This window comes from Chlorocebus sabaeus, chromosome 12, assembly GCF_047675955.1.
Source record: "Chlorocebus sabaeus isolate Y175 chromosome 12, mChlSab1.0.hap1, whole genome shotgun sequence".
NCBI classification, from domain to species: Eukaryota; Metazoa; Chordata; class Mammalia; order Primates; family Cercopithecidae; genus Chlorocebus; species Chlorocebus sabaeus.
This window is the reverse complement of record NC_132915.1, coordinates 8,860,707-8,887,516: the sequence shown is the minus strand read 5'-3', so window position 1 is coordinate 8,887,516 and position 26,810 is coordinate 8,860,707. Positions and strand designations below refer to the sequence as shown.

The 26,810-nt window shown below is 45.0% G+C and overlaps 1 protein-coding gene across 2 annotated transcripts in view; it reads right to left on the bottom strand.

Annotated features, from left to right (window-relative positions):
* Window positions 1-26,810, bottom strand: part of SHC3 (SHC adaptor protein 3) — a 305,086-nt gene that overhangs the window by 146,732 nt on the left and 131,544 nt on the right. Inside the window, exon 1 of one of the 2 annotated variants that reach the window (XM_007969707.3) lies at window positions 20,991-23,434. The exons of the other annotated variant lie outside the window; for it this stretch is intronic. Coding sequence (XP_007967898.1) covers window positions 20,991-21,464 — 474 coding nt within the window. The 5' untranslated portion in view covers window positions 21,465-23,434. Of the gene's footprint in view, window positions 1-20,990; window positions 23,435-26,810 lie in introns of those variants that run through there. 2 annotated transcript variants of the gene reach the window in all.

Sequence of the window (26,810 nt, the reverse complement as noted above, 5' to 3'; positions counted from 1 at the left end):
GTACGACAAGGAAGCTGAGTCAGAGAGAGGAAGTATGACTGGGGTGTGGTTAAAAGTAAACCACTGTGCTTGATTTCATCTGAAAATCACATCAATGCAATAGACCACATCTGCTATCCAAAGTCAAAGGAAAAAAGCAAAGGAATATTCCAAAAATACATTTTGGTATTATGGCTAATGCCATGTTCTAGCTGGTGGGTGAGGCAGATAAAACTAAGCAGCCATCTTCATTCCACTGTACTTCCACTTCTGTTCTCATTTTCACTCTGCCACTAAGCTGGCTGCTTAGCCTTAGAAAATTCGTTATCTCCCCTTGAGCACTGCTTTTCTTCACCACACCCCGCAAAAAAGACTGCTGGTCACGATGACCCTGTGTGGCCTGCTGACCCCCTCTCTGTGCAGCTGAAGCCAGTGCTACCAGCCAGGTTCTCAGTGCTGTTGCTGGTTCGACGGAGCCAGCCTTCTCTCAGCCTTGGGCCCCAGTCTCAATACAAACCTCCATTTCACTGGGTCAGACCATTTCTGAATGCTTGGCTTGCGTTCTACCCAATGCCACAGGCCCTTAATTCTTGGAGCCGGCTTCTCTCTCTTTGCTCTTAGGGAACAACCATTTAGCCATGTCCAGTCTGGTGTGAATGACCAAGAAGAAGTCCAGTTGTCTCTGAAGCCTGGGCAAGAATGATGGTCTTGGGGGTCTCCTCAGTTCCCTAGTCCATTGCTTCTCCATCCTTACAGGATGTGCGAGTGTCACCCAGACCTCACAGGACTGCTTCCAGCTCCATTCCTAATGGAATGTCAGTAAGGTCCTTCTATCACCAGCCAATATGCTGGACTTGTTCTTCAGTGCCATTGAGCCCAAAAGGCCACCCTAAGTAGCCCATTGGAGAAGAAATACCAGCTGCTGACTCTGGTGTCAGCTCAGCCCCTGAACATGTAGTTGGCAAATCATCATCTACCTGCTTCTCTACCTGGCCACACTCACAAGGACTTTCCCTGCCTTGGGTTTTTCCCTCCTAAATCCCTACTGATTGTCAACCCAGCTCTGGTTAACTGACTTGGCACCTGAGGGTTCATCTGTTAAAAATGTCTCCAGCACAAGAAATTCATGCCACCCCATCGACCTCTTTGCAGAAGAAAATTGTTCCTATTAAGCTTTTAAATTCCATATTTTCTCATCAATGGATCTGATTCTTACTGTCATCCAGGGTATTTCTGTGGTTTCTTCCAGCCTAAAACCCATGAATCTACACCCATAGCAAAAATATTTATGTTTCCGAGGCCTCCTGGCATTTGTGCCCTTATAGAGTACCCTCCCCCACTGAATGTGGCTGACCCATGTGACCAATAAAATACTGTGAAGGTGACAGTGTGTACTTCCCAATGCTAGGTCATAAAAGATGTTACTGCCTTGATTGCTGCACGCTCTGGCAGAAGCCATCCACCATGTTATATCAACACTCAAGCATTCCTATGGGAAGAATATATAGTGGGCCATGTAGAAAGGAACGGAGCCCTCCTGCATATAGCCAGATACCACCTGCCAGTCCTGGGAGTTCACCATCCTGAAGTGGATCCTCCAGCCCCGGTCAAGCCTTCGGACGATTACAGTCCTAGCTGACATCTAATAACTTCATGGAAGACCCTGGACTGAAACTGAACTGAAACATCATAGATATGATTAAGCTAAGGATCCTTAAAACAGGGCAGGAATGCCTCTTAGGAGCCTGTGGTCCCCCCACCGACATAATTTTTTTTAATCTTAAGTGCATTCAAAAAATTCCAGACACCTAACTAGTCCTAAAAAAGTAAATAAAAATTTAACAAACCACAACAATAACAACAACAACAACAAAAACGTAATAGCCAAACAAAGTCACAAGATGTTTGGTTCCCTGTAAAAACCAAAGACAGCATCTTAAAATATGTCCCTGAGTTGTGTTCCAGAAACTAGACTCCCACCAAATGGAGCCACTGGCACATAGATCTCAGATAAGGAGAAGCTGAGGACTCAACTCTGATTGTTATTCTTTGTTCTAAATTTCTTCCTAAAGGGCCTGGAGAAGATCATGCCCATGAACCAGAGCTCACCTTCTTTTCTGCTGATCATACATTCTGAGACAAAGCTTTGTCTCCTTAATCACAAATCAGAAAATTTTGGAATCCACCTATGACCTGTGGGCCTCTGCTTGCAGATGTCCTGTCTTTTTAAGTCAAACCAATGTATAGCCTCCCTGTGTTGATTTATGACCTTGACTATAACTTTTGCCTCCCTGCCTCCATAAACCCTTACCTTTAAGCCATCTGGGAGGTTGGGTCTCAAGCATAAGCTACCCAATTCTCCTTACTTGGCACCCTACAAGTAAGGGTTGGACTTAAATATCCTCCCACTAACACCCTCCTTTCTCCCACTACAAAACTCAATAAATATTTGGCTCTACTGCACCGGGTGAGTGGACCCCAGTTCAGTTCAGTAGCATCCTGAGATAGAAAGATCATTCTGGATTACTGGGTGACCCATACATGTAACTACAGGGTCATTATAAGAGATAAGCAAAGGAAAATCCAATCACAGATGAGAAAAAGACAACATGACAGTGGAAGCAGAGATTAATGTGGCCACAAGCCAAGGAATTCTCACAGCTAGAAGCCTTAGAAGCTGCTAGAGACAAGATGCAGACTCTCCCCTGGAGCCTCCAGAACAAATGAGCCCTGCAGATACACTGATTGTGGTCCTGTAAATCTTAGGGCAGACTTCTGACCTCCAGAACTGTAAGATAAATTTCTGTTGTTTTAAGTCACTAAATTTGTGGTCATTTGTTAGATTAGCAACAAGAAACTAATATATTGCCAAAACGTTTTTTTAATTTTTGTCAATCTTCCTAAGTTTAACAATTTTTTTTTTTTTATTCAGGATCTCTCTCTGTTACCCAGGATAGAGTGCAGTGGTGCAATCATAGCTCACTACAACCCCCAACTCCTAAGTTCAAGTGCTCCTCCTGCCTCAGCCTCCTGAGTAGCTGGGATTACAGGCATCCTGCCACCAGGCCAAGCTAATAAAAAAAAATTTTTTTTGCAGAAATAGGATCTGGCTATGTTGCCCAGGCTGGCCTCAAACTCCCAGCCTCAAGTGATCCTCCCACCTTGGCCTACCAAAGTGCGTGGGATATGTATAGGTGTGAGCCACCATGCCCAGGCTGGTGTATCAATTTTATTAATTTTTTTTTTCAAAAAATCTGATTGTGGTTTCGTTGATTTTTTTCAATTGATTTTCTATGTTTAATTTTATTGATTTCTGCTTTTATCTTTGTTATTGCCTTGCTTTCATCCTTTTTTTAGTTTCTTGAGGTAGACAGTTGGATTATCGATTGAAGAACTTTTCTGTTTTCTAAGGTAAGCATTTGGTGCTATAAATTTTCCTCTTTGCACTGGTGCCATGTCTCATATATTTTGACATGTTGTAGCTTCATTTTCATTCAATTCTATGTATTTTTTGTATTTCCTTTGAAGCTTCTCCTTTGTCTCATTAATTATTTGCAGCCATGTTGTTTAATTTCAAAGTTTGGAGATTTTCTTACTGTTTTTCTATTACCAATTATTAATTTAGTTCCATTTTAAATGGAATTTCATTGTGATCAGAGAACATGCTCTGTATGACTTTAATTCTTTTAAACTTGGTTAGATTTGTTTTATGACCTAAGACACGGTATATCTTGGTGAAGGTTTCACGGACACTTGAAAAGAACGTTTATTGTGCTGTGATTTTGTGGAAGGCTCTATGTATGTCTATTAGATCCTGTTGGTTCGTTATTTTGTTCAGCTTTTGTCCATCCTTGTTTATTTTCTGTCTAGTGGTTCCATCAGTTGCTAGTAGTATCAATTACTAGATTATTCTGTCTAGTGGGCTGCTGAAGTCTCCAACTGTAATTGCGGATATATACATATCTTTCTTGTGATTGCTTCTGTTACAAGGACGGGTTCATACACACGTTTTGCTTCACCAGGCTCTTCTCACTCAACAATTCCTTGTAAAAATCTTTTCAAATCAACCGTAATACAACTCTAGTTCACTTTTAGAAATGGCTACATAGTACTATTTCATAGTGTAAATGTACCAGAATTTACCCTACCACTCTATAGTGCGACCTTTGCTTTGTTGGGTGGGCAACATAATCCCCAGTGAAAATTCCACTGGCTTTCTCAGTCACAAGCCTGAATTTTGATGACAGAAGCTGATAGTTGAAAACTCATAGTAGTTAAGTGGACCATAGCGTATAGTATGGGCTAGAAGGGTGCAGGGTAGACATGAGTCTGTATTGAGCCTTTTGAGAAAAGAATTGTGACATTGAAAACCATCAGTAATTCTGCTTGTAGGTCATAATAAGCCATAAAGAAAACTCTACCATCTTTTCTTTAAAAAAGAGTAGTGGTATCTTAGACAAAGACTAAATTATCACTTAGTCATGTAGGCATATGAACTAAAGACCTAAATTATTCTTAGGGTAGGAAAAAATTCTACAGATAGAATATAGGCCAAATCTGGCCAACACAGTAATTCAACCTTATTCCTTACTATGAGCAGGGTCTCTTAAATTTAATTTACAAACCAGAATGTAAACAATAAGATAATCTAGATATACTGGGATCACAACTGTTGAGGAAGTAAGAAATGTTTGGCTTGGAGAAGAGAAGGCTAAGGAAAAACACCTGTTTAGCTACTTCAAGGACTGTCATCTGGTAAGGAAGGAGCTCCATTCTGCCGGGTTTGAGAGGGCAAATGTCACCCAGATGGAGGGGGGTTGTATTAGTCAGCGTTCTCTAGAGGGACAGAACTAATGGAATAGATACACATATATAAAGGGGAGTTTATTAAGTATTAACTCGCACAATCACAAGGTCCCACAATAGGCCGCCTGCAAACTAAGGAGAAAGAAGAGCCAGTCCAAGTCCCAAAACTGAAGAACTTGGAGCCGGATGTTCATGGGCAGGAAGCATCCAGCACGGGAGAAAGATGTAGGCTTGGAGGCTAGGCCAGTCTAGCCTTTTCACGTTTTTCTGCCTGCTTTATATTCTAGCCATGCTAGCAGCTGATTAGATGGTGCCCACCCAGATTAAGGTCTGCCTTTCCCAGCCCACTGACACAAATCGAATGTTCATCTCCTTGGACAACACCCTCACGGACACACCCAGGATCAATACTCTGCATCCTTCAATCCAATCAAGTTGACAGTATTAACCATCACAGAGGTCATGGAGTGCAAGGCACAATGGCCAGCAACACACTGGTCACTTGGTTCAATAGGGAAATCCCGGCCATGGGAGGACTTCACACAGAGCCTGCTTCCCGAGGATTTTAACCTTGACTGAGTGCATTCCAACTCTAAGGGGCTACAGCCCATGTTACAGACAAATGACAGCGGATATGTAGTGTCAGGTGTCCCTGACTACAGCCATTCTTCAGTGGCACGTCTTCCCCATCCCCTTGGCAAACACTGTGCACCCTCCCACCTCCAAGGAGCTTCTCACTCTGATTCTCCTGCTGTGAACACGCTCTATCCTCCACCTACCCAGATCTGGATAGTCCTTCCAGATCCAGAATAAATCCCACCTCCTCAGTGAGGCCTTTTCTGATAACCCCAGCCCACCACTGATCTCTTACCACGTAATTAACACCTTTTTAGAACATAGATTTTTTTTTTCCCATTCAACTGAATTAAAAGTTCCTTTTAGGCAATCACCCTGCACCTCTTCAACAACCTACAATACCTTTCACAGAACAAGACATGTAATTGAGCTTTCAAAAAATACTTGTTGATCCATTCATTTCCCCCTTTCTTTTTCATACATCCATGTAATTTTAATTAGAGGTGGGGGCAAGTGAAAGTGTTAAGGAGTTTAGCTTTCTGTTAGGAAATGTGCTGGTAAAATTTGGCTATACAATGTTTTAACTTAATAATGATCTCTCCTGGCTGTCATTAAAGTTGACTCTCTTACCGAAACCTTTCTGTAATTAGCTGTCAAGAGAAAGGACAGGAGAACACAGAATTCAAGGGTCTGCTAACAGTGCTTTCCAACTACCAAACAGCCTTTAAAGATTTTGGGTGGGCTGTGGCATACATAGTTCATGGAAGGAACAATTACCAAGGAATTTACTAATTGAACAGAATTCAAAATGTGCCTCCATGGAATTATGTTCTTAATCCCCAGCAGTATACAAATAGGCCCCAGGTCACCTTCCGAACCAGTCGCTGTTGATCAGGCACATCCTCCAGTGCCCTGCAGTCGGCTCCCCTTCCTCTGTCGTCAGTCGCATATTAAGTATTCATCACAGGCTCCTTCTCCAGGGAAGCCTTGGGAGAGGCTGGCTGATAGAGTTTGGATCTGGTCCCCACCCAAATCTCACGCTGAAATATAATCCCCAGTTTTGGAGGTGGGTGCTGGTGGGACCCGACAGGATCACGGGAGCGGGTTTCTCATGAATGGTTTAGCACCACCCCCTTCGTACATCCCCACCATGCTGTTCTCGCGATAGTGAGTGAATTCTCGTGAGAGCTGGTCATTTAAAAGTGTAGGCGTCCTCTCTCTCTCACTCCCGCTTCTGCCATGTGCCTGCTCCCTGCTTCACCTTCTGCTGTGCAGTCTCCCCAGAAGCTGAGCAGATGTCCACATCATGCTTCCTGTACAGCCTACAGAGCCAGTTAAACCTCTTTTGTTTATAAATTACCCAGTCTTGAGTATTTCTTCACAGCAATGCAAGAACAGGCTAATACATTGGCTGAACACCTGTCCCACAATCCATGGCCTTACATCATGTTGTTGCCAGCTCAGGCTCCCATAACAAATACACCACAGACAAGGTGGCTTAAACTACGAACATTTATTTTTCATTCTGGAGTCTGGATATCCTAGATCAAGGTATTGACAGATTCAGTGTCTGGTGGGGGCTCGCTCACTGGTTGCAGAAGACTGTCTTCTTGCTGCATCCTTAACATGGTAGAAAGAGGGCAAGCAAGCTCTCTGGGACCTCTTTTATAAGGGCACTAATCCCATTCATGAGAGCTCCACCCCTATGACCTAATCACCTCCCAAAGGCCTCACCTCCTAACACCATCGAATTAGGGGTTAGGATTTCAACAGATAAATTCCGGGAGGACACAGACACTCAGTTCATAACACACCACATATCAAAACTCATGGTCTGATGCTACACACATGTAAGCCCATCTAGATTATGGTTTCCCTGAGAGTGGGAACTATTCATCCAATTCATCTTAGATTATCCAGGGCTCCGGCATTGGGCATCTAGTAGAGTCTTGCTTCATATGGATTGACTTGAAGGCTACAGAGCTCTGGAGACCCTGAGCAGAGAGCACCAGCTGCCCGAATGGCAGAGGCAGGAGAGAAGAGTTTGCTTATGTGAGCTTAGTCTTGAAGGCCAAAGAGGATTATTTTAGGCCAAGATGAGAAGGGGCCCAGAGGGGAAGAGTTTGAGCTAAGCCCAGAAGTGCAACTGGTTTGGGAGAAAACAAGTTTCTCCTTATGGTTGGAGTATCGGGGTAGGGGTGCAGGAGATGAAGCTCCAGAAGTAAAATGAAGCCAAACTGAAAGTTTTTACACTCGTAATAAGGAATTTGGATTGAATTCTGTAAGCAAGGCAAGCGAGCAGCAGAGAGCTTTTAATTAGGCAGATGAGATGACAGACATGTATTTTAGAAAGATAAATAATTCACCACAATTACAGAAAAAGGTGAAAAATGCATATTTACCTTACCAGATGCTGAAAAAAACCTGATTTAATTCAGCAACCATTTCAGATTTCTAAAAAACTAGGATCATAGGAAAATTTTCTTAACTTGTAAAAATGTATGTAATCATAAATGTTCTTGATATTTGAATACAGAAGAGCTCACTTTGTAGCCAGGAGCAAGAAAGTAGCCTTCACCAATAGAATTGATGACTGTACTCAAAACCCCAGCCAAGGCAATAAGAGAAGGAAAGGAATAAACTTATTATACACACAGTGAAAAATGTCTGTCCAAGTGGAAAGATGAATATAGAAGAATATTCACTATTTTATAATTTGTGAGAAATTAGAAACTGTCTACCTATCTAACAATAGGGAACTGTTGGAATAAATTTTAGTTCACCCATAATTTGAGTGCCAAGTGAATGCCAAAAAAAGAGAGAGAATTATAGGCATTAATATTGAAAGATCTCCAAAGCATATAAAGTTAGAAGAGCAAGTCACAGATCAACATATGTAGAATGTTTTGTGTTGTGTAAACGAAAAGAAGAAAAGATGAAAGAAAGAAAAGACGTGTGTGTGTGTGTATGTGTGTGTGTGTTTTCACACACCCTGGAAATATAAGTAGCAGATAATTGTTGCGGACTATCTCTGAGAAGAATAAAATTAGTAAGTGTCAGGAAGAGAGCTGAGAGGAAACTTTCACTTTTCACCCCAAATAGTTGTGTATTGTTTGAAACATTTCAGAGAGGCGATATCATTTTTTTCTCTTATTTAATAAGAAGAGTCTTTCCCAAAGCAATTTTCTGGAAAGATCAGTAGTTTATTGCCATCATCAAGGTAAAGAAAAGAAAAATGGTGAGGGCATGAATCAGAATAAAAGGAAGGAAAAAGAAGAAAAATGTGAAACCCTTTAGAGGTGGAAATGAGAGGTTGGGGACTGAACAGATGTAAGAGGCTTAGAAAAAGGACGTGTTCAGCAATGACTTGGGGGTCTCAGATTTGGGGAGAGGATGAACAGTGACACATGAACAAGAAACAGATGCCAGAGGGAAAAATCGTGAATTTATTTTGAGACATGCTACACTTAAGAGGCCTCCGAAATGGTAGATGGGCAGGTTGCACCACCAGTTAGCGACACAGACCTGGGTAGATGTCTCAGTAGCCTTGAGCCCATGATGCTTGTCTCTGCTTCCATCATCACTCCTAATTGTCTTCTAATTGCCTCTACTTTAATTCTTACTTTTCCAATCATTTCTCCACACAGAAGATAGAATAATCTTTGGGAAGTTGCCAGTGGCTTCCCACCACACTTGCCAAAGTTCAGTGAGGTGTAGATCTGACCCCACACCCTGTCTGGTTCCACACACTCCAGCCAAGCAGGCACACTCTGCTTCTGTCACCTCCTCTAGATGGGCCCACGCAATCAGGCACTGACACCTACACACACATGTCCCACCTGCCTGCCAGATAATCCCACCCGTTATTTCGGCTCCATTTCAGTATCATCTCCTGGGAGAAGCCATCCTTGATTTCCACGTCACCACCACTAGCGTGGCTCCTGGTATTTTCTCTCATCCGTCTCCCCCACTGGCACTGAAGGAGCAGGAAGCAAACAATTCACCACTCTATCGCCAATCCTAGCACAGGCCTAGCACAGAATAGGGGTTCAATAGATACTTGTTGAATGCAACAATTTATTTTAAAATTGATGAAGGAATACACTAGTCAATGGGTGAATGGGGAGGGCAAGACTAGAAAAAATCCAGAAACAAAGATGGAAAGATAAGAGAACTGCAAAGAACCAAAGGACAAAACACTTCAAGGCCGAGACTGGGAGTCCTCCAGGGAGAGGACAACAGTATCAGGGTAAGGGGTTTAGATTTCATATGAGGGGGCACTGATGGACCTTTTCCAGATCACTATCCACGGACCGAGAGAAGCCGATCACTGCATATTGATGTGAATAAGAAGAGAGGAAGTGAAGTGGGAAGGAAAGGATGCACAAGGGAAGAGAGAGGGCTTCGAGTGGAGGCAGGATGGAAGGAAGGCTGATTTAGTGGGGAACAGACCTAAGGAGTGTGTCCCTCTCCCTGCATATGTAATTATAAGACAAGCAAAGATAGTAAGTACTAAAAACACAGAACCTCCTAATGACTGCATTACACATTGCTGCTGTCTGCACCTTAAGGTTGAATTCACTGTACTGTGTGGTGTAGACGCTACCAGCTGAGCTACTGCCTCCCTCTTCCTGCCTCCCAGTGGCAGCAGGGCAGTGGTTCTTCACAGCACAAAAACTGGTAAAACTTCAAAGCATGACTTTTTTGTCCCAACAGCCAGATGTTAACCATTGGCCAGCACACCCCTGCCCTGGGGGTCCAGCAGGAGGGAGGGAAGGAGCGCAATGAGGGGGACAGGGGTTGTGGTCAACACCCGGACATCAGAATTCTCCCCTCTGGCTGTTAAGTTTTGAGTCTTATTTTCTCCTCTCACCTGAGTTAATAAGTCATTCTGCAAATGAGGTTCTTATCTATTACAGGAGTTGCTACTTCCAGTGAAAAAAGTCACAGCTCAGTTCTCTACATCGTGCAGCCATCACCTCCTTACAAATAACAATCCTTTAAAAAGCAGTTTCTCTATCCCAGAGACCAGAGGAGACCCTGGAGAACTCAGCCCTAAGAAGGGGTGAGGCGGGCTGACCAAGCAAGGGGTACCATGATCCCATCAGTCATATGGACGTGCAAAGTCAGAGGACGAAAGGAGGCTTCTCAGCATGTGGGAAGCAGGAGGGACTCAGGGGCACCTGCCAGGCCCTGGGCCCTGCCAGCTCACCCACTTGACCAGTGACCTTCTGTTCTCAGCTCAGCTTCCCGAAAGAGGCGCCACCCTGCCTAGTTCCCTTTTCTGAGAGTACTTATTTGCTATTTGTTCTTTAATTTGGTCAAACCCAAATAGAAACATGCACCAATATACTTTTTAGAACTTCCATGATAGCAAATCTTAAACTGAGAAAATCACACCAGTAAATTATTATTATTGTTTGCAGATTAGGGGGAAAACCCCATGGCTTTTCCATTTTACTGGTGAAACACCTTGACACAGAAGCGTGTTTCCCCTCCTGGGTGCCTCTGCCTCCTGTGACTCAAAAGCATCAATGTAAGGTGGCTACATGTCCTGCTGCTGGGCTTGCCCCCACCTTGAGGGACCATATCAGGTGTGATGCCAGGGGCAGGCAGCCACCCGGGTCCCCACACCCTGAACCAGCTTGTGAACCACAGCCATGGGCCCTTGCCACTTAGCCCCATAAAGACCTACTCACAGCTCCCCTTGTGGACAGTCACAGTTTATCTGTCTTATAGCTCAGACCCCTACTCTAGCATCCATCTATAGTAAACCCTGAACAAACATTTGAGGAATTTAAAAATGTTTCTCTATTCGGGTCAGGCACAGTGGCTCACGCCTGTAATCCCAGCACTTTGGGAGGCTGAGGCAGGCGGATCACCTGAGGTCGGGAGTTCGAGACCAGCAGACCAACATGGAGAAACTCTGTCTCTATTAAAAATACAAAATTAGCTGAGTGTGGTGGCGCATGCCTGTAATCCCAGCTACTCAGGAGGCTGAGGCAGGGGAATTGCTTGAACCCAGCAGGCAGAGGTTGCTGTGAGCCAGGATGGCACCATTGTACTCCAGCCTGGGCAACAAGAGCAAAACACCGTCTCAAAAAAAAAAAAAAAAAAAAAAAAAAAGTTTCTCTATTTGATACCCAAAGGAACAGTAATAAAATCTGAGACTCTTTCAGACAAGTTTATCTGATCATTCCTTATCCCATATTTCCATATTGTTAGGAAACAGAAATCCCTACAAGTGGTTCAGGTCAGTATTTCAGAGGGTGAATTGTATATGTCCGCTTGACTGAGCCATGAGATGCCCAGATATTTGGTTAAACATTATTCTGGTGTGTCTGTGAGAGTTTTTTCCTTTTTGATAAAATTAACATTTGAATCAGTAGTAGACTGAACAAACAGATGGCCCTCCCCAGTTTGTGTGGCTCTTCTCCAATCCGTTGAGGGCCTGAATAAAACAAAAAGCCTGACCCCTTCCCTGGATAACAGAGAATTCCTCTTGTTGGTCTTCAAGCTGGGACACTATTTTGTCCTGCCTTCAGATCAAACTGAAACATTGGCTCTTCCTGGGTCTCAAGAGGCCAGCATCAGAACTGGAACTGACACTATCAGCTTTCCTGGGTCTGGCCCACCCTGCAGACCTTGGGACTTGCCTGCCTCCAAAATTATGCAAGCCAATTCCTTATAATAAATCCCTTTTATTATAAGAAACTCTTGGTTCTGTTTTTTCTGAAGAACCCTGACTAATACTATTAAAAACAACATGGGAGAACACCCATTTCCAGAAGGCTCCTCGGATACTGGAAGAGGCCCTGCCGGACACTGAGCAGAGTAGGTGGGGAGGTGCGCCTCCCACCTCCCCACCTGAAGGCTAGGAGGCCTGCCCCTCCTCGCAGCTCACAGTGCTTCCTGGGGACCACAGAGTCAAATCTAGGACGTCTGAGCACACTTGAGACCCTGAACCACTTGGCCATATTTGATATCACTGTTAAGCCCAAGGCTGCAACTTATTCGTCAAGAACATGGTGTGTTCTCCAAGCACTGAGGCGGAGGCGCCATCCAGACCTGCACAATTCTAGGGCCCCACTAACACACTTGTAAGTTCATTCCTGAAGGACAGTCACCACGGACCAACTTGAGGTCCTCATTCCCACTGCGTGAGGAGTGCCTTCATGTCTAGAAGGAATTTGGACATCCAGGCCACTGCTTGACCCACACCAGGGCAAAGACAGGCCCACACAAGTCCACAGAGGAGCAGCAGGCAAAACCTGGAAGTCTGGAAACTACTCCTAAACAGTGCAGGGTGGCGTGGGGTGCAGATGGCACTGAACCGATGGCTGTTGAAGTTGGGTGGTGGGTGATGTGTCCCTGGGGCCTCATTTTACCATTCTCTTTATTTTATTGTGTTTATATGTTTCATATGTTGATGTATGTTTTAAAATCCTCATAATAAATGTTTGAATTTTATAAAAGGTGTTTTACAAGGCATGTTACAAGGTTGGCAGGTGACCTTGCAAGACAGGCAGGGCTGCAAGCAGAGGAGGTAGAGATCAGTGTGAGGTGGGTTAGGCTCCCTCACCCCTCAAGTCATGTCAGGGATGGGCAGGACGAATGGGCTCAAGGCTGTCTTTCTCCTGCTGCCAGTTTTTAGGGGCCTCTCCTGCTGAGTGGGTTGTGGAGGTCTTTTTGTTAAGAAGACCCGAGGCATCCAAACCAAGACTCAAGGAGGGAGAGGCAGCAAGGAGGGATGTGCTAAACCCTGGGTGGTGAGGGAGCTCTTTGGTATTCGACATGGTACAGCCCAAGGGCACATCCAGGAACTAAACCATGTGCCTGGCAGGGGCCAACCTGTATTTCTGCCAGCCTGAAGCACAGCTCATGCAGTCAAAATCAGCAGGGAGGGCCCACCATGGCCAGAAGAGAAACCTGCACTACTCACTTTAATCTTAGAAAGACGCCTGTGCAGGCCGGGCACAGTGGCTCATGCCTGTAATCCCAGCACCTTGGGAGGCTGAGGCAGGCAGATCACTTGAGGCCAGGAGTTCAAGACCAGTCTGGGCAACACAGGGAAGCCCCATCTCTACAAAAAGTAAAACAATTAGCCAAGCATGGTGGGTGTGCCTTTGTCCCAGCTATTCCGGAAACTGAAGTGGGAAGATAGCTTGAGCCTGGGAGGTCGAGGCTACAGTGAGCAATAATCATGCCATGGATTCCAGTCTGGGTGACAGAGTGAGACTCCATCTCCAAAATAAAAAAAATGCATATGCTAGGGAATAATGGAATACAGTTGGCCCTCCAAATTCATGAAAATATTTTTTAAATATATGATAAAAACAATACAAAAATAAAAAATAACACAAATCAAACAATGCAGTATAACAAATATTTGTGTAGCATTTACATTATAATAAGTATTAGTAATCTAGAGATATTACAATTATAGTAGACGGTATATGGAAGATGTGCACAAGTTATTTGCAAATACTGCATCAGTTTATATCAGGGACTTGAATATGCTCAGATTTTGGTATCCATGGGGTTCCTGGAACCAATTCCCCTTAGATCTCAAGGGATGATTGTACACAAATCCCTCATAATTCACTTACATTTTGTCCATCTTCTGGAGGGGCAATAAGTCATTGTGAAGGGCTGGGTCTTCCAGGCAAAGAACGCTCAAAACAACTACGTTTTCATTGTTTTATCTTAAGAAATAAAAGCCTTCTGTGACTCCTGCTTTGGTAAAAACTGTAAGAGGCCCAGAGTATACAGTACCTCTACTAAATACCACCTTGGGGGTAAATTCCTTGTCAACAGAGCTAGAACCATATTTTGATTTTTTTTTTTAAACAGAAAGTTTCTATTTGGGCAGGTGGCAGTGGAAATTTTAATGTTTGCAAAGCAAAAAGCACTATTGTCAGTAGATTGCCAAGCAATTATATTTAATGGAATTTGATAAAATGAAGTTTGTCAGAATGACCTCAGAGTAGAGAGCATTTCTGATGTGAGGCTGGGTGAAGGCCAAGTTCCAGAGTTTGAAGGGTTCATACGAGTTTAAATTCTTGAAATTTGGAATGGACTCTTTGCTTCTTTTTCTGCCTATTCAATAGACAAACATGAGGAAAGCCTTTTTTGAGGGGTTCTCCACTTTGGGAAAACCATGCATTTCAGATAATATCTGAGGATGGCTTCAAGTATGAAGTAAGCAGCACTGTAACAATGAGCTCTTTGAACATTTTTCTTCTTGGTTTTGTGGAGCTTCAGATATCCAGACAGCTGCTGGGGCGTCAGGCACCTGCAAGCACCAATGGACCGGGTAAGGCACCTGTTCGAGCTGTCTCCTCAACTTCTCTTTTCTGCAGCTTCTTCCAGCATCCAGGCTTCAGTGCAGATCCTCACAGGCACCTGGGCTCATGGCTAGAAACCCAAATCTTCACTAGATGGCAGTGGTATTTGCCAGACCAGCTGTGGTGCAGAGTAAGGCGTGTCTGAACCCAGAATCCATAGATCATAGAATCCATGGATCTAACTAAACTGCTGCCACCTGCCTTAAAAAAAGACCCCAGCCAGAGGTGCCATCCAGTGTTGAGAAGATGCTCACCAGCCAAGAAGAGCAGTGGTGGTCCCCTCTTCCAGACATGTCAGATGTACAGGAGGGCTGAGGTATATCCGGCACCTTCTCACCAACTCTCCTCACAAAGATGAAGAAGACTAGCATGGCCTGTAACCATGGAAACATGGCCTTTGGCCCCTGGTATCTCACTGGGGGTCAAGTGGTCCAAACAGGGATGCCTAATCCCTCTCACCCCAGTGTAACTGGTGCCACTCTGCTTATTTATAACCATGACTGCTCTGCAACTGTGAAGTGGCCACTCAGGGAAAATTCACCAATTCTAGCACTGGGAGACATAGACTAATGACTCCCAGTGGACCCTCACATTGTCACACTGTAGTTGTTTTGGTGGGGAGGGGAGAGGCGAAATCACAATGGGGTCAAACTACTTTGTTTTGTTTTTTAACTCACAGAACATAAGTAATTATAAATTTGTAAGACCAAAACCAACTTGTAAGGCATATTGTGCAGCTGCACATCCCCACACCCCTGTGACACACACACACAGACACAGAAACACACACACACGATGGTCAATATCCACCCACTCAGTAGGCTGTTCCTATGCTCACTGCCTCCCACCTTAAAGATATTATTTATCCATCACATATTGTAGAACTCTTATGATAAACTGCAAAATTGCCCTTTACCCAGGAAACACACATAACTGGTCACTTCTTTCCATTGCATCTGCAACCATTTTATTTGTGAATTAAATAATTCACTACCTCTATTACCCTTGGGTATTTTCATTGAACATGCTGGCTCCTCCTTGTTGCTTTCCTCTGAGCCCCACCATGGACTTGGGTCCTTGCACTGCAGGGTCTGGCCCTGGCCCCCGTGATCCAGCAGGTGTCCACCAGGTGAGCACACTCCTGATACTGCAGTGTGCTTCCCTGGGCCCATCTCTTCCAATTACATTAGATGCTGGAGCAAAAAACGATACCGATCCTGATGCCACCATTTCTGCCTCGGCCAGGCCCCCAACCCATAGAGACCAACCCCAGCACAACCCTGCCTTCAACTTACTGCAGCCGGGGACAGCCAGGTCCAGAGAGGTGAGCTGACTGCTCCAGCCCCACACTAAGGTGGTGGTGGAGCTGCAGCCCAGGTGTCCTGCCTTTCACCAGTCCAGGACCTTCACCAGCCCAGGTGTCTGCTCTAATCTCCCCTACCCTAAGCCAGGCACTGCAGGCCAGCAGCACCAGCACATCCTGCAGGACCAGCCTGTTGGCTGGAAAGCCAGTCTTCCAAGTGGGTTCACATGTTTGCTGCCCAGGCTTTCTGTTCCCAGGACTCTGCTTTAGTGACAGTAATCATATATTCCTCAAAACTATGACATATACTCAAAGGTAAGACACCATGCGGAGGCAGAGGAGCGGCCATCTGTTCCTTATAGGATGGAAGTTTTGTTGTAGCTTATCTTTTTCTTAAACATGAATATAAAAGAAATGACTGAGATAATTGGGTATTTCTAGAAATACGACATTTCCTATTTTCTAACAAGAAAGAAAACAGCCCCCATCCAAAGTCATCACAAGTCATCTACCTGTGGTCTGTGGGGTGTGTGTGTGTTGTGTGTGTGTGTGGTGTCTGTATGGTCATGTGTGGGTGTGTGGTGTGTCTGTGCATATGTGTGTGTATGTGTGAGGTGTATGTGTGAGGTGTATGTGTGAGGTGTATGTGTGAGGTGTATGTGTGTGTGTGGTGTGTCTGTGCATATGTGTGTGTATGTGTGAGGTGTATGTGTGGTTTGTGTGTATGTGTGGAGCGTGTATGTGCCTTTAACACATCTGTGCTTGTGTCACATAAAAAGAGATAACTCACTATCCAGATCAAATTAATAACTTTATCTATTAATGTCAAAAGAAATTCTTAAGCTATTTTTCAAACCATTTAGATATTTACATGTAAGCCATCCATATTATAAGATTTTTAAACAATTTTGAGAAAAAAATCAACTTTAAAGTTCAACTGCACATCAAAAAACAACTTTTCAGTCTAGAAGTAAAATAAAATTCTACAATATTACAGTAGAATTGATACAGTTGTTTTAATACAGTTAAAATAACTTTTGTATCATCTTTGCTCACAGTTACCAAAAGAATACAGCTCTGAGAAAATGAAAATTTAAGATATTTTTATACACTTTGTCAAGTGAAAAAAAATTAAGAATAAATTTTTGAGTAAATGTAACTTATGAAGACCACCTATAAAAGGCAGCAGAGCATTTACAAATAAAGCAAATGATTTATACCACCCCAATCATCTGATGCACAAATGGGAGAAATAAAATAATTTTTAAAGAGTCCTTGTAAAAACAGAGCTTTGTTCCAAAAGGGAAGCATATCAGGAAGTGTCCAGCATATCAGGAAATAATGCAGTACTTTTCTGATCATTCAATCTCCTATAAATAGCTTGCCATTTTCACTGTCAGTAAAGGTACAACACTCCACAAGCTGAAACCTATATAACTTCGCTGGAGCCTTCACAGGTGTTTATGAATAACATAATCTGCTGGCTCACTGAATGCTGACGCTGTTGGAATAGCTCTGAGCAGCGGGCACCTAAAACCATTGCTTTTACATTGGGCCTCCTGATTCTTGCCCTTGGCACTTGGGTCAGTTCTAAATATGGTCACTTCTTATCCTTTTGAAGTCTGTGCTGTGATGTGCTCTAAGAAGGAGCCCGTCTTTTGGGGACCACGCTGGGGCCAAAGGCAAACCCAGTGCAGCCCACACAGCATTGCCTCCTGCTCCAGCCTTGCCCCCTCCAGCAGGCAGTTTCAGAGCTGAATGCCAAGGCTGTGCTTGTCTTCAGATGGCCCAGTGGCTCTTTAAAAACTGAACCCCTGCCTCCTGTCCCCTGCACTCTTCATATTCCTTCCTACAGTTTCCCCACCGTGGATCTGAGGACGGAGAAGGTGGAGGACCAGGATATTGCCTTTTGAACCTGCTAAAGACCAGCAGCCTCCTTGAGTGATGGGGGTCCTACTCAGCTTTGACTTTAGGATAAGATAATTTAAAGGAGAGCAGCACCGTAATCAATACTCATTTGCATTTCTTTTAGGTCAAAATATCAAACACTTTTAAAATGGAAATTTAATGAAACTATTCATTGTTCTTTGCTGTTGGATTTTTCTTTTCTGTCAAGAGCATAGTTTCTTGTTCTTTCTTTTACGTCACCAAAAGAAAAAAGGAAATGTCAAGTACACTTAGGGGAGTAAAAAGGTGCTGCCAATGAGGCCCAGCTGAAAAGAATATAAACCTCCAGGCAGAGTAAGCTGCAGCCTTCCTGTGTGCATAGCCCCGTTCTGTTATTTAGCAGCAAACTCAATGATGGACCAATTAGACATGCTTAGAGCTTTGAATTCTCCTGTTGCTCAGGAACTTCTTCCATGTTTAAATTTTAAGTCCTTCATTAATTCACATTCTAAGCTGTTGCTCAAATAGTTTAATGTTTCCTAGATGATCAAAATTCACCAGACTTCTGTACTTTACAGTCCCTGTTCTCAGATTAAGTTGAAATATTTTTGAATTATAATTCATGTGTGCAATATCCTAATATCACCTGGTATTTCTTTGAGGGGAAAATCTATAATACAGTATATAAATTTTCCAGGAAACTAGAAAACATTTGGGGGCCTTATTTTTAATTTAGAAAAAAATTACATCAAAGAGAATAATGCATCCTTTCCCAAACCCTAAACCCTTAGTTTTTACAATTGGTATCTAGTCATATGATAAAGATGGCCCATTTCTATCTACCAGAAATCTTTTAAAGTAAGGATACCAGTAGAACTATTCAAAAATTCTAAATAATGCCAAATTAGGATTGTTTTCAGTTAATAATTTTTCAATAAATTAAGTTCACAGTTTTAAACTCAACATAGGCAATGCAGGAATTTGCACATGTGCGCCAACAGAGGGCCATGTGATAATTTGAATCAAACATGCACACACACTTTAGCATCTGGTTTTCTTTCTGCGTGATTTCAAACTTCTCCAGGAAAGCAGAGGACAATGCCTGCGTTTATGTTCACATCACATCACTATTCACGGCTGCTAATGAACAAGGAACCAAACCATGGATGGTACAGAGCCCTAATTAGTCATGCCATGCACCCCTCAACCCGTCACTGTAACCCCTTAAATTTGAGGCAACACAAAGTAACCCCAAGACACAGACAAGCTCTGCGCAGATCCAGTCCTTTGACTATGAATACTACTGCAAATGCTGCCAGTAAGTTACAAACCTTACAGCAACAGATTGTCGACGAAGAGCCATTTTATTTTAGTACATTCATCATTATTTTGCCACATTTGACCTTTCAAACTGGATGATGGCCTTCCTTCTTTAAAAAGCAAAAGCAAAGTTCTAAGCAAAGTGATTCAAACAAAAATTTAAAGCCATAAGTTTGAGAATTCTCCCTCAATTTGAAAACTACTCTGTTAAATATGACAGGTAGAAAAAGCTTTGCCAAGGTCTATTTGTCTATTTGAAATGTAGGCTTTTTAAAACAGCAATTATACTAACAACCCAGAAGTAAACACAACCTCAAAGCTGTCAGGGATTTTTGGTTTGGTTTTTTTTTTTTTTTTCTTTTTGTTTTTGGCCCCTGGTTATATAATTTAAATAAGCAAAACAAGAAGAATATTCTGTTTCTCTTAAAATAAACTAACCCAAATATGCATATATTATGCTCATCTATATCCCTTTGGTAAAATATAATAAAACATAATTAGAAGCTAAAATGAAGGTTAAATTCAAAAGCAGACTGAAAAGGTGAAGAGGCCCTCTTTTAACAATGGCCACATTCATCTTCAAGTACTTTTTATATAGTTAAAGGTAATCCACAAAGTTAAGTATCTCTGTTAATATTTTAGTTCCGACCAGATACTGCATTTTACCTGAGGATGCGTTCTGCTAAATTTTTACACTGGAATCTGCAGCCAATATTTACGAACAGACATCCTGGGGGTTTCTCAGTGTTACTGAGGACACTGTGGGGATAGTTTGTGTCTCATTTCTTTCTCAATACAAAGCCATGCCTTGGAGTGGCAGGATTGAAATACTGCAACTTCCATCCTCAACCCCTTATGTAGGGGGTGTCTGCTCGGCTGTGGAGGCTGGTAAAGCTCTGAGCTGCCCAACGGGCAGAAAGAAAAAACCGCGTGGCAGATTACTTGAACTGTGCTGAGGCTTTTCCTTAAATATCATAACACGCTTGCATAAGGGTGGAATTTTATTGACTACATCGTGCTTTTATCATCTTTGTGTTGGAGGAAAAAACTCCTTTCCAGCCTGTGGCTCCAAGCGCAGCGCCCTAGTTCCCTTTTAGCACATTTAAATGGAAGACTACAGTCACCAGAAAAATAGTCCCAGAATTCTCATTCCGCTGCTGTAAACGAGAACCTCTCCTTAGGGAATGAAAGACAACCCCCAAGAAAACCTGGCCTGGGTGAGAAAGTAAAGCCCGTCGAAGAGAAAGCAACACAACATTTGGCCTGCTCTGCAAGGAGCTGGGAATTCTTGCTGCGGGGTCAACAAGATGCGTACCCTCCCTCCAGGGAAGACACAGCAAGAGTAGGGCCGCCACTCAGTGCATCTCTCCTCCCGGGGGCTGCCCTGGTCTCCCCAGCGCGTTTCCTAGATACTAGGCAGGCCAGACCCCTGCTGTCCAGGGCTGGGCTCCCATGACACTGACCAGACATCTGGTAAGCCAGGTGGCAAAGGCGTGCCAAAAAAGTGGAGCCCAGGGAAAACCGGGACGGAGCGGTCATCCGAGTGGTAAACCGTCTCCCAATGGATGCGGGAAAACCGCATTTGTAGTTCCCTCCTCACCGCTGTCAAGCGAGCTGATTGCTAAGGAGTGCGCATTTCCTTGCCTCTAACGTGACAGCCGCGGGTGCGCCCCGCACCCCGGACTTCAGGGAATGAAGGAATCTGTCCCGAACTGGCCCCCACCCTGGCCCCAGAATCCCCAACCCTCAGGGCGGCCGGCGCCCGCACCCACCTTGACCACGTAGGTGACTCCGGGCCCCAGCACCTGGTCGCTGGCGTGCGGCGCCCCCCGAGGGGGTCTGGGCAGTGGCTCGTCGCCCGGCCGGCCCTTCCTGGTGGTGCTCATGGCCAGGGCGCGGGACGCCGGGGGCGCGCTGCCGTCCGGGGCGGCCAGGCTGGGCGCGCTGCAGCTGCCCGAGAGCCGCGCGCCCGCCCGCTCCCGGGCGGCCGACGACAGGCCGCGGAGGCCCGAGCTGGAGAGTTTCAGGTGGGACACCTTGTGGAGCAGGTGGCCCAGGCTGCCGGGCCCATCGTCGGGCGCCTTGCGCAGCGCCTCTCCGGACACCAAGTAGGGAGCCGCCGCCGGGGTCGCGCGCGCCGCTGAAACCTTGCCTCCGCCGCCGCTCACCGACAGGCTGTGGAGAAGGTCATCGACCGATGTCACCGAGTCATTCCTGAAGCGGTTGTACTTGGTGCGTGGAAGCATGCCCCTCCGTGGGCTCGCTGCATCCGCCCGGGCGCTGCTGGTGCCGGCCCCGGCGCGGGCTGCCGCGCATAGCAGGCGAGCCACTGTCCCCGGAGCGGGACGGAGAGTGGGGGCCCCGGGACAGCCTTCTGGAGAGCGAGAGCAGAGCAAGAGGATGGTGCCCTCCCACCATTAAAAGCCAGCACAGCAGCGGCCGCGCAGCCCCGGCCCGGGAGACCGCTGCTTGGGGTTGCACGTTTGCTTTGCAAAAGTCATAGTTGCCTCTGATGGAGCGCCCAGCTGCTTGGGGCTGCTAACAGCAAAAGCATGACTCACTCTGAGAGGAGACCCTTCTCAACAAAGGCTCGGTGAGCACTGCAAATCACTTCCTGTAGCAGAAAAAAAAAAAAAGAAAAAAAGGAAAGAAAGAAGAAAAAAACGACATCCACCCGCTGACAGCACACTAGAGCCAATCAATTCTCAAATTTCCTTTTTCTACCTTCCCAGATATTTCCTTCCAACCTTTGATTTTTCACCTTCCCTTCCCCCACAATCTGCATTTGTGCCAAAGGTAAATCCAATCCAGTTCCTTCAAATCGTCAAATGAACTTTCTGAAACCCATTATTCTGTTAGGTTTTGCTCGTCCCTGCTCAGCCCATCTGTGTGAGCCTGTAAAAGTGTCTAACAGCGATGCGTTAAAATGTGACGAAGGCTTTTTAAGAATCAGATCTTCAGCGAATCCTGATGAATCCTGACTTGGAAGGCAGCATGAATTTTTAAATAGAAAAAACAAAAAGGATATTCACCCTCAGGTGAACATAAAATACCAATTTCCTAGATTTTTCTTTTTCTTTTCAAATTAACAGGGCGGCGATGACAAGTGTCTTTGTGGCAATGCAGTTCCTCCAAAAAAAAAAAAAAAAAAAAAAAAAAAATCTGCATATGAACTTCTGCACAGTGCCAGTCAAGGGGTCTTCCCTGCTAATTTACAGCAGTCTTTCTCAGCCAGGGTTAAGTTGAATATCCACTTCCAAAAAAGAAGAGTGCGTCTTTGACGAGTGGCAACAGGCTCCAGAAATCCATTCCAAAAAAGGGGCTGCATTTGAAGCTTTATTCCTACTGAATGTGTTTAAGCTCTGGAAAAACGCCTAAGAAATGCTACAAATACATTTCAATGTTCCTTCAGTTGCTGCTTGCAACCCTGCAGTCAGGAAGGAAAAAATGCAGCTGTTCTCATTGCACATCAAATCCACAGGGGGGAAAATATGCCTTCTTTTCAGGAGTCAGGCTCGGGCTTGCAAGTAAAATGCACAGGCCTTCTTTCTCTCAGGAGAGCAAGGCTTTCACTGTCCCCAAAGGTCTGCCCGAGAATGAAGCCCACTGACTCTTGACCTCAGTGGGCTCTGCCAGGCTTCCTCATGCATTAGGATCACCTGCTCCACAGTGAAACACTCACTATCAAAGTTTCCCCGCAACTTCTGAGCAAGCGAATAAATTCAGTTCTAGCACACTCTCAGGTCACCCTGACCTCTCACGCCCATGATCGAACATGTGGGGCACGTGAGGTCCTGAGTCTTGAACCCTGCTCTACGGAGCAGGGTTTAATGAGCGCCACTCATGGCGGGCGAGCGGGTGAGGCCAACCTCTAGGACGCAAGAGCGCAGAGGAGCCGCGGCGTCCCCGGTACAGGAAACGCGTCCCCACTGCTCGCCTCCTGTGCCGCAGCCCTAGCAGAACAGCCACACGGCACTCATTTGTTCCCGTTCCCTGGCTTGCATAGCAACAGCAATTGCACACCCCATAGATGATTTTGATGGTTATCAGAGTCCTCCCCAGATCTGTAGCGAAACAGCCCTATCATTCCCAAAGCGAGATCTTCATTAGATGCAGACAAAAACAGCAAAATGTGAATGAAATGCTGTTTGTGTGAATGAAAAGGCTAGCGAGCGAGCCAGCGTTTCTGTGAATGAAGCAGGGCCTTGCAGCCGGTGCCAGGCAATCCCCTGGGCTCCAGCGGCCTCAGCCAATGAGCGGCCGCCCCGATGACTCATTCAACAAAGGCTTGCTCAATAGTGGAAGATTCCATTTCAATCAAAGGCGGGATCTTTTATCCAACGGCAGTGTGGGAAAAAAAAAAAGAAAAAGAAAAAAAAAAACACCCAGCCGGACTGCAAAGATACCAGGAGGAAGAGGCCAGCTGCTGTGGAGAGGAAAAGCTGTTTTACAAGGGAATTTGAGATCCCTTGGTCAGGTCTGAGTGTGAAGAAGGTCTCTCTTGGAGGTGAGCTGTGCCCCTAAACTTTCATTCAGTCGTTCATTTACATCAAGGAACAACCATGAATGTGCCAGTCGTTCAGCTTTTATTATGAATGTACACTGAATGCACGTTCAAAACCTAGGTTCCTAGCCCTTGATTCTTTTTTTGTGAAAGGCATGCAGAACACCTGTACACGTTCCGAGGCTCCAGGGAGGGAAAAAAAAAAAATCCAAAGCTAAGTACTTAACCCTTTAGCCAACAGGAGACTTTTATTTCTTTTATTATGAGGCCAGTGGAGGGAAATTGGTCATTTTAAAATATAAATAGCAATAAAAATTTACTATATATGAAAAGATATGTAATCAAAGACGGAAATTAATATTCCAAGAACACAGTAGTACGGTAAAACCTCACTTACCTGGAAAATAGTATCAACACTTTGGAACGTAGCAGAGAGGTGGAAAAAGAAAAACCCGAAGGCCTCTCAGCATCAAAAGGAGGCTGTGCAGCCCACACAGAAGCTCACACACCCTACTCATGAGAAAACCCTTTGCCCTTGCTGGGGAGCTGTTCACGTTTATTTTAGACCCTGTCGCAGAAGGCCCACGTATCTGCTTGATCAACGTAGAGGCAGATGAGAGAGGAGACCACTGCGACAGAAAATGCTAAATGTAAATGAAATTTTCTGATGCTGGCTTGCTTGATAGCCTTCTGACAACATGGAAGGAAGCAGGAAAATAAACTCCATTTTAAAGTCAGCCTTGAGATTCACCAAAGCCAGGCAGTCTGGGGTAATTTACAATGAGAGCCTTTCTGGCGTGTTGTGGTTTTTCTTTTTTAAATCAATGCTTAAACACGTATTTGCTTTCTATGGTTGCCATAACAAATTACCACAAAATCAATGGCTTAAAATAACACAGTTTATTATCTTCCAGTTTGTAGGTAAGAAGTCCAAATGGGTCATGCTGGGATCCAGCAGGGGTGTGGGCAGAGCTGGTTCCTCTGGAGGCCCCAAGGAAGAATCCACAAATTTCTGAGAAGGTGCCATGAGCTGGGCCCTGGGGAAGGTGGTTTTGCCTTCTGGAAGGCAGAAAATCTGAAATTAATGCTATAACCTAGTTAAGGCTGTGTGAATCTTTAAATATGTGTGAGATACGAAAACTTAACCAAAGAAGTGAGCTTGACCTGAGGATGTGGAGGTGACCCCTGACCCCAGTGGAGGCATCCTCCAAGTAGACTTCACAGGAGGAGATTGTGTGGGCAAGGGCTCCAGGCCTGAGCAGTCCAGAGTCTCCCAGAATCCCTGGTAAGCTGTTTGGGTTGGTGAGGAGGTCAGGAGGGCTGGGCACTCAAAGAGGCTTAGAGGGGTGATGTGGTTTGGATGTGTGTCCCCTCCAAATTTCATGTTGAAATGGGACCCTCGGTGTTGGAGGTTTGGCCTGGTAGGAGGTGACTGAATCATGGGGGTGGATCCCTCATGAATGGCTTAGCACCATTCCCTTGGTGATGAGTGAGTTCTCGCTCTGAGCTTACAAGAGATTTGCTTGGATAAAAGAATGTGGCAGCCTGATGCGGTGTAATCCCAGCACTGTAATCCCAGCACTTTGGGAGGCCAAGGTGGGTGGATCACCTGAGGTCAGGAGTTTGAGTTCAGCCTGGCCAACAGGTGAAACCCCATCTCTACTAAAAATACCAAAACTAGCCGGTCATGGTGGCAGGTGCCTGTAATCCCAGCTACTCTGGGGGCTGAGGCAGGAGAATCGCTTGAACCCGGGAGGAGGAGGTTGCAGTGAGCTGAGATCACTCCATTGCATTCCAGACTGGGCAACAAGAGTGAGACTTTGTCTCAAACAAAATAAAAATAAATAAAATAAAACAAAATAAATAAAATTAAATTAAAAATGTGGCACCTCCCCCTCACTCTCTTTATTGCTTCTGTTCACACCACACGACACTCCTGCTGCCCCTTCACCTCCTGCCACAATTGAGGCCCTCACCAGAAGCCAAGCAGATGCCAGTACCATACTTCCTGTACAGTCTGCAGAACCATAAGCCAATTCAACCTCTTTTCTTTATAAATTACCCTCTGGCATTCCTTCATAGCAATGCAAGAACAGATGGATACAAGGGGCTTGAGAGAGGGTCACACAGTCAGGTTTGCCTTTTATGGAGACCACTTTGATAGTGACCTGCGGTGGCTTTAGGAAGTTGAGAGGAGTGGGAGATAACGGGACAAGTTAAAAAAGAACAAGGGCTTGAATAAAAGCAAGAGCAGTGGGGCTGGAAAGAGAGGGATGGATTCAAGATAGCTGGGAAGGTAAAGGATCTGTCTCTGTGATGAGGAAGTGTGAGAGAGAGCGAGGCTGGGTAGACTGTCTGCAGCCAGAATTTGAGACAGAGTTTGGAATGCAAGATGATTATTAGGGACCAAGCTCCATGGAAAGCAGGGGAGATTGCAGGATGGAGCAGAGGCAGAAGTGAGTTGTGACCCAGGCCCCACACACCTCGGTCCTGCCGAGAGTTCTGGAGAAAGAGTGCCATTCACAGAGAGTATCCCCTGGCCTGCAGGGCTCCTCATTCACTCTCACACACTCCCTCACTCTCCCCCATTCATCTCCTTACTGTGGGCTGCCCAGGGAGGAACAGCTTCCAGCAGGTAGCACTCTGCTGCTGAGCACCCCCAGAAAAAGTTGATATAAAGGCTGTGGGCCCATGGCACCCCGAAGCCCAGCCTCGCCCAAAGACAGGAATGCTAAGCAAAGCCCATGTTTCTAACTTGGACCATTGGGTTGAGTTGAGTGTTACCCATGAGGATGAGGAGCATCCCCATGACAGGCAGGTCACAGGGAAAGGCAAGGACTGGGCTTTGAACATGTGTAAGGGGTGGGGATCTTCCATGCAGAGATGGCCAGAGCTGAAAAGCAGTTAGGGCTGGAAGTGGAAACTTGCAAATGCCAGATTTCCCAGATGGGAGCTAAGAAAAAAAAATGGTCAGAATTTGGAGGATAAATATGGAAACCTGGTTTGATGAATGTCATGGAAGAGAGTTTCAAGAGAAAAACCAGTGATAGTTAACAAGTGCAGTGATGACAGTCATAACCACCTTGAC